This window comes from Frieseomelitta varia, unplaced genomic scaffold (assembly GCF_011392965.1).
Source record: "Frieseomelitta varia isolate USP_RPSP 00005682 unplaced genomic scaffold, Fvar_1.2 scaffold_524, whole genome shotgun sequence".
Classification (NCBI taxonomy): Eukaryota; Metazoa; Arthropoda; class Insecta; order Hymenoptera; family Apidae; genus Frieseomelitta; species Frieseomelitta varia.
In genome coordinates, this window is record NW_025110284.1 from 518,931 (window position 1) to 526,966 (window position 8,036).

The 8,036-nt window shown below is 34.1% G+C and overlaps 1 protein-coding gene across 2 annotated transcripts in view; it reads left to right on the forward strand.

Annotated features, from left to right (window-relative positions):
* Window positions 1-7,303, forward strand: part of LOC122533409 (potassium voltage-gated channel subfamily H member 8) — a 48,802-nt gene extending 41,499 nt beyond the window's left edge. For both annotated transcript variants that reach the window (XM_043663060.1, XM_043663061.1), the window contains exons 9-16: window positions 1,983-2,162; window positions 2,400-2,599; window positions 3,123-3,372; window positions 3,480-3,742; window positions 4,278-4,426; window positions 4,502-4,670; window positions 5,922-6,294; window positions 6,614-7,303. In XM_043663060.1, coding sequence (XP_043518995.1) covers window positions 1,983-2,162; window positions 2,400-2,599; window positions 3,123-3,372; window positions 3,480-3,742; window positions 4,278-4,426; window positions 4,502-4,670; window positions 5,922-6,294; window positions 6,614-6,825 — 1,796 coding nt within the window. In that variant the 3' untranslated portion in view covers window positions 6,826-7,303. The remainder of the gene's footprint in view (window positions 1-1,982; window positions 2,163-2,399; window positions 2,600-3,122; window positions 3,373-3,479; window positions 3,743-4,277; window positions 4,427-4,501; window positions 4,671-5,921; window positions 6,295-6,613) is intronic.
* The last annotated feature ends 733 nt before the right edge of the window (window positions 7,304-8,036 follow it).

Sequence of the window (8,036 nt, forward strand, 5' to 3'; positions counted from 1 at the left end):
CCTTTTGCAGCACTTAACATTCCGAACAATAATACTTTGCAGTGCGTTCATTGTTTTCCCTATATACGTTTATACGTTCCATCTACATGGGTGTATTATTGATCCCTTTTAACAAAATATTATACTTTATTCTAACTTTGCAAAATCATTTTATTTTTTTTTTTTTTCTTTTTTGTTAATTCCTTCAGTATAGTTTCAATTTTTTCGTTCAAATCGTCTAAAGGACTCGATGACATATGAAAGAAAATTTCAAAATTTTGGAAATATGTAGACTTATATGTCTGACATACTGAAATACGATTTATGCGCGTGATAGGTCGTTTTTCATTTTAATATTTTACTTCGTTATTTTATAGTAACATTATATATAATGTATTCTATTTGAGTAACATTATAGTAAGTTAATTTTATAGTAACATTATATATAATGTATTCTATTAATGTATTATATATAATGTATTCTATTTGAGGATTAATGCAAATTGTAATATAAATACATCCGTGTTTAGTACTTAGATATACTGCAAACTGATCCCTCATGGACTAAAATTTGTTTTCGGAGAGCGTTACATTATAAATGGAATCGATGCTTGGGGAAAATTCAACTTATATTAGTATTAGTCTGCAAACTTTCGTCTTAAGGAGAAGTGTATTGTATAACTTGGCTGCAGACGTTTCCCTCCTAGGCATACTCTCGTAATACTATTGCCGCTTAGTCTGTGCTCGCGTAAATGAATATCTGATTAAAAAGCCCAGAGAAACTTGGATTCCGTCTAGACACAATTATATCAACGCGACAATCGCGAATGTTTTAACGAATAAGTAGTTCTCTGTGATAGAACTATATTCAATCTGTTATTCTAAACATACACATCCTCTTAAAAACTTTACTTCGGCGAATTAAGTCATTCCATTCGTGTTCGATTCCTAGACAAAAGAAAGTTTAAGATTTGTCGTTAATATGATAAAGGATATAATGTGTATTCAGCATATTAAACTTTAAAACGTATAAATCCCTCTCCATTTGTTAATGAATAATATAGCACGACTCTTCCTTTTTTCAAAGCTACGTTTCATTTTAATAACATCTGAATTCCTTTCTTGAAAAATCACTAGAACTTTGATATTTAGTATATTATATTTAATTTTGAAACGTAAAATTTTGCGATACATTTATCGAATGACATATTAGCTGTTATTTCCTTCTTTGAAAAATTGTTACAATTCTAAAGCATGATATTCGATTGTTTTCCGATAGATTTAATTTCTTATCTTCTACAGCAGTATTTAGCTTGGTATATATTTATCTGTGTTAAAGCGTAGAGAAGAGAATGGGCAAGGTAATAACATTTAATTACACTCTTTCCTTTTGTTTAATATCGCCGACAGTATATGATAGTCCATTCATACAAATGAATAAAATTAATTTCTCTTCGATTCATTAGTATTGATCATTTCCACAGCAACGTTTTATAACGTCTTATACGTAATTATATGTTCCGATAGTTAACATTTAACGTTGTTTTAAAATGTAAAGAAAAGATTAGATGCTCGAGAAATGACTCTTGATAATTAAAGAGACTCGCATATATTAAAAATTTTCTCAGTAAAGGCCTTAACATTTATATTACGAATAAGACTCTGTACCTTTTCACTGAAAAAAATCACTCTTTAACATTCTAATTTATTTGAATCAAACTAATTTTCACGATTTTATTATAATATTTCACATCTTTGAGACGAATCAGAATCGTTCGATTTGATTTTATTACTCATATATTTTCGAAGGGAATCGTCAAGTCTTACTTAATTAAAAAGACTCGCGCGCTTTATTATCAAACTGTGCTTTATCGTACTTCCGAACGACACTCATTGTGCGTAATATTCATATATTTTTTGAACTGCGTCCTAACTTTCGTTAACCCGATGGAGAAACGAGTGTCCAACACTCGACTCGAAACCTGATTAAGCGAATTTTACAGGCTGGATACACACGCTGGCAGAAAGGTTGAAAATTTCCGTGGAGAACGTAACGCACGCGGAAAGTTACATCACGGCGTTGTACTTTACTTGCAGTAGCTTAACATCAGTAGGATTTGGAAACGTGTCGGCCAACACATTCTCCGAGAAGTTCTTCTCCATTTGCACGATGCTTATTGGTGGTCAGTAGTCATCATCGAATCAATATGTCGTACATTATTCCGTAAGGATTATCAATTAATTGTTCGGTAATCAACTGTATCAGTTGCTGCGCACGTGCTTTGTTTAATCACTTTTAATCAAGGATTCGCATACACGTGAATTAGAGGCGAATGATGTTAATTAATACGGAATAAATTTGAATGGCAAAATTTACAATAGGGACTATTTCCACATTGTACATGTCGTGTATGCTACAGCTCTGATGCATGCCGTGGTGTTTGGTAACGTGACAGCGATTATTCAAAGAATTTACTCTAGAAGATCGCTATACCAAACAAAACTGCGGGATCTCAAGGATTTTTTCGTATTGCATCAGATCCCCGAAGAACTGAAACAGCGAATGCAAGACTATTTCCAAACTATGTGGTCGTTGAATCACGGTATCGACATATACGAGGTAAACTATGCAAACTGTGTGATCCAAGTGTTCGTAACGAAAACGACCCTTTTCCAGAAAACCAAACGAGCACGCTCTTGGCATACTTGATACCTGTTCGATATATCTCAACGTTTTCAGATAGAACGTTCGTCGTATTACGCAACTGCTTCAATCAATAATGACAGATTATAAGAAATGGCTGATGAGACTAAATTTGAAAGCACAGAATATGACGTTTCCTTGAAGTTCCATCTATTTATTATGTTACGACTTATTTGTCAAAATGGAAATAGCTGTTTTTAATTTAAAAAAAGAAAGTTACATTTTTTTTCTATATTTTTACCCCGATTCTTCACCATCGTGAAAGAAAGTTCCACCGTATCTACCACGATACGTTATTGTTTGGAAAGGATCGTGAAAAAAAATTGGCAAGGATCGCCTTTGTTACGAGCACCTCCCTCGCTCCAAGGACCGTGGAAATTACCAAGCGTGTCGCAGTTTACCATTAATCGCGATAATACAAGATTTCGATACGTTTTAGACCCTGAAGCAATTTCCCGAGGAACTGCGGGGAGACGTTTCCATGCACTTGCATCGTGAAATACTAAATTTACCGATATTCGAAGCCGCTTCCCAGGGTTGTCTGAAACTGCTTTCTCTTCGCATTAAAAATAATTTCTGCGCCCCCGGCGAGTTTCTGATTCACAAAGGGGACGCGCTTTCCTACATATATTACTTATGCAACGGCTCGATGGAGGTTGTGCAGAACAACATGGTCGTCGCGATCTTAGGTACGACACTTACGTTAGCCGCAACGTATCGAACGTTTTCACGAAATTTGTCCAAAGTGTATGAGGGAGAGTGAAGTCGCAAACACGGCGTTTGATTTCGTTTAAAGGGAAAGGCGATCTGGTAGGCTGTGACATAAACGTTCACCTGCAACACGGGAGTAACGGGGGTGGAACAGGTGGCGGTGGGGCCAGCGACGTCGTAGTGAAATCCAGTTGCGACGTTAAAGCGTTGACTTACTGCGATTTAAAGTGCATAAATATGCATGGATTAGTCGAGGTGCTTCGGCTGTATCCCGAGTATCAACATGAATTTGCAAACGATATACAGCACGATCTCACTTACAATTTACGAGAGGGATACGAGGCTGAGGTGATTACCAACAGTGCCGATAATTGACGAGCTCTCTGGAGAATGGATCGATAAGCCTTTAATAAATATACTGCCGCACTCGTGGAATTTTTACAACAGGGTATACGAATTTTATCCAAATGTGCAAATGGCCAATTAATGGCTGGAATTTTGTGGATTTATATAAATTTTAAAACCTTGGAGCACTGGTATATATAAATTTTCCTTTTTATAATTAAATATGGAGTCATATTGATTTTAATAAAAGGTTACTCAAACAATAAAATAGTTTCATGGGTTTTGACAATTGCAAATTTCATTGCTGTGTCTTAACACTGAGCAAGGCCTAATTGCAATTAAATCTTAAGCCATTGCCAATTAGAAGATCGAAAAATGGTATCTAAAGCTCAATTGATGATCAATTGAAAAATTAAAGCTCTCCACGTAGTTTGTTCAATTCGTCATTCCATCTTGTAGATCCATTTTCCAGTTTTAGTGAGAATAGAAGCAAAAAGAGAGTAACTGGTACAAATTTTTCTTCGTGATCCACCTTTAGCAAGAGTCGGACATGAACGGACCATCGTTAACATTACCATCCATCAGCGAGGACGACGAAAATGTGCCTGACGAAGGGGAGACATCGCCTCTATCACCACCAAACAAATCACCTTCACATATGTCGAGCCCCAGGCATGCTAAGTTTAGGTATGTTTGTCACACCAAACATATCTTTTTACTACCGAAGATAAATCCTCAAATATTCCACGTCGTATGCGACAGAGACGAATACAGAGAGGCTAGAAGACCGGGAAGAGGAGTTCTGGTGAGAGGAAGAACAGCTCAAGTAATCGCTCAAGAATCGATGGAGGAACATATCCGAGGATCAGTGGAGAAACTCGACACACAATTTTCTACGTTACATCAAGATGTTGCCACGCTGAGTTGTGAGGTAAATGTTATGGGAAATCTGTTCGTTTAACCCGTAACTGATAAGGTTCAGTATATATATTTGAAATTGTAAGAATTTTTACTTAATTTTAATTAACACGTGTCGTTCTACATTTAATAACCGATTCGTTCCGTCAATTCAAACTTTCGTTCTTTTCATCAAAAAAATTCTACGCAGTCTATGCAACTCTAGGAAGTTTATTCTTGTGGCAATTTAGAAAGTACAAACTATATTCAACCAATAATACATGTAATTAATTTGTTTTACTGTCCTTCGCGGATAAATCAAATAGCTTATTTATCCCATCAATTCAGAATGTTTTTATTGAAAAATTCCAATAACTGCATTTTAATATTCTCTAAATTATTTGGCAACTATCTCGTAAACTGATTTGTGAAATTCCATAATATTAAATATTTAATATTCCAATATTAATGATACAATAAATATTTCAATACTTTCGAATATATATATATCGCAAATCCGGCATCTGTGATGTATCATAAAAGGATTCTGTAATCTGATGTAGGTATTTAACAGCAAAGAATCATTTTACGTTTCCTCTGCGTTACAATTATCCAATGATTTCACGAACATGTGGGATCATTTAAAATTTAGTAACTAAAAGCGCTTTTGAATAATGTTTGCCAGACACTGATTTAAAGCTCGGAGAAAGCTTGTCAAACGCAACACGATCGATGATTTGTTAATTATTCAGTATCAAATGTATCAAAAAATAAATTAACTCGGAGTGCACTTGTAAAACTTAAAATATCGATCAACCATTAATTACATATAGGTTCCTAAAAACCTACATTGGTAAAACAGCCGAAATGTCTATTGCGTAATTGCGTCATTTGCGTAAAAAATTTGAATACAGAAAATAAAAAATTAAATCAAAAATTTATCAAACATTGATCGGCTAAAGATTTTGATTTCAATTATAAAAAATTTTTTTAATAAAAATTTAAACTTTATAACAATCAAAATATATATGATCTATCACAAAATTCTTTCTATTTCAGAAAAAAGCTATAAATCTCGAAATTTATATTCAGAATATAATATGCCCGCTTATAAGTAATATCTAGTTATTCATTAACTAACAAATAATATTTTCGTAATGTTTAGAATCGACAGGAGAAATATTTGCTTGATACATACAGACGAAATTCACAATATCAGTTACGGGGGGAAATGAATGAAATTATCAAAGTTTCTAACGTTCTCGATTATTTCGCTTAAAAACAGGTCAGGAATGCCATTCAAGCTCTTCAAATATTAGCGTGCTCGCCTCAAAGTAATCCAAATTTACCGACACCCGCGAATCGTGGCAGCGGCGTTTTGGCAAGAAGTTCGTCTCATCCGCCAGATGCTATATGCTGGGATCCGCCTAAAAGAATGTCAGATGCATCCACGCAAACCGACTGGCCTGTCGATCTCTTTGAATCTTGGATTCGAGCGAATCCTCAAAGAGTTCTCAGGATTCTTGAACTCGATACCGATACTCTTTTGAGGCAACCACCTTCTCCGACACCGTCTCCATCTTCTCCCCCGCCACCACCTTACGAGCCACTGTCACCTGTTGTTGGGACACCGCCGCAATCACCGTCTCTCGCCCAAGGTAAACACCTCATCTTTTATTTATTTATTTTTTTTTTTTCATTAAAAACTAACCCCGCGCAGAGCTTATTTCGACTGCGCAAATGTAGACACAATATACGAATTAACTTTTTAATCGGGGACGACGAGTTTATTGAAATTATTGAGATTATATATATTGAAAGATGGGAAATCTTCAAGTTCTACGACTAGTTAACTCATCTTACGCGCTACAGAAAGAAAGTAGTTCTAGTAACATCTGAATATCTCTTTTTTTTATTTATTTTACAAATTTTTTGAGAACGCGTAATATAGGTGGAAGTTATTTATTATTATTTCAGGAAACGATAATTTCGTTTTCGGCAATAATCATGGAGATGGACACATTCCTCGTTTGTATAAACCGACAAACTCTACATGGGATTCCGAGAATAAGTTATCGCACAGATTTAGTGCCGGCGACGCCGACAATGCATCTTTATATCAAGCATTTAGCACTATGCGCCGACTTCCTGAATCACGATCACTGAAATTCGATCCCTTTGGTAGCTGAACGTTTTTCAGAAACATATCAGGATTAGGAGCCTTAGAAGAAGACGAAGACAACCAGGAAGACGAAATGTTTGTACACGAGACGAAAGCAAAAGACAAAGTTTATGATTAAAAATAGAGCAACGAGAAGCAAGAACAACTCACTTTTTAAGTGTTCAGATACGTTTATTTCTTAATCATTTAATACTTCAACTTCTGTCAAACCTAGAATCAGTTTGTTCCTTTTTTTACGAATTGGGATACTTGAATTCAGTCGATATCGTTAGGAACAAACAGTCTTCACCTGAATAAATTACTAGTGGAACAATGATATACAAATTTTTTACAGCGCGAAACGTGCCCAAAGAAAGAAAAATGAGAAATTCTCAGTTGAAAATGAGCGTTGATAAATTACACAAATCAGTCGTAGAAGTCTATAGATATATTTATCAAATTTCGAATATTTGAAACAGAAAATACAAGGTTTTATGAATTTTAATTAATTTTCTAGTTGAAATTTAAAATATTGATAACATTTCTTATATGTATTTAATTACAATTGGATCAAAACTTTATCTTTTTTATTTTATAAGATAAAAATCTTATTTCAGAATTTGTATAATTCTATCAGAATCTTGTAACTTTAACTAATAAATAAATTGGAGTCTGGAAAATGTCGAAAATCTGTTTTTCTTTAACTACAGGGAACTTGACAAATATAGCTGAACTTTTGTGACTGACTCTATATATCCTTGCTCATTTGATACATTAACATTTGTTTAGAGACTCGACATAATATCGTCTAATCCGAATTTGTAGAATGGAACACGTGTACAATCATAAATTTTAATCTAAAGAGAATATAATATATCGTATGCGAAGTGAATTGTTCAGATACTTTTCATAATCTAAATCGTTTTAAATAACCAAATTGAGAAGGTATTTTGAAAAGGTATTTTTTAACTAATTCTCACATTATTATCGAGGAATGTTAAGAGAATTCAGATGACGATATAAATTTATATTGGAAATCTAAATATTTTCTTTTTATTTTTCTATTTGTTTTTTTTTTTCGTTAGGAAAATTTCGCTAATATCCATTCCATGCGCATATGTGTTGCTGTGATTGATTACATCTAGTTAGTAGTAACTATATACCGTTCATTTAAAGATGTTCTCTCGCGGATGTAACTTTGCTAAATAAATCAGCAAAATGTATTATTTAAGAGCATTC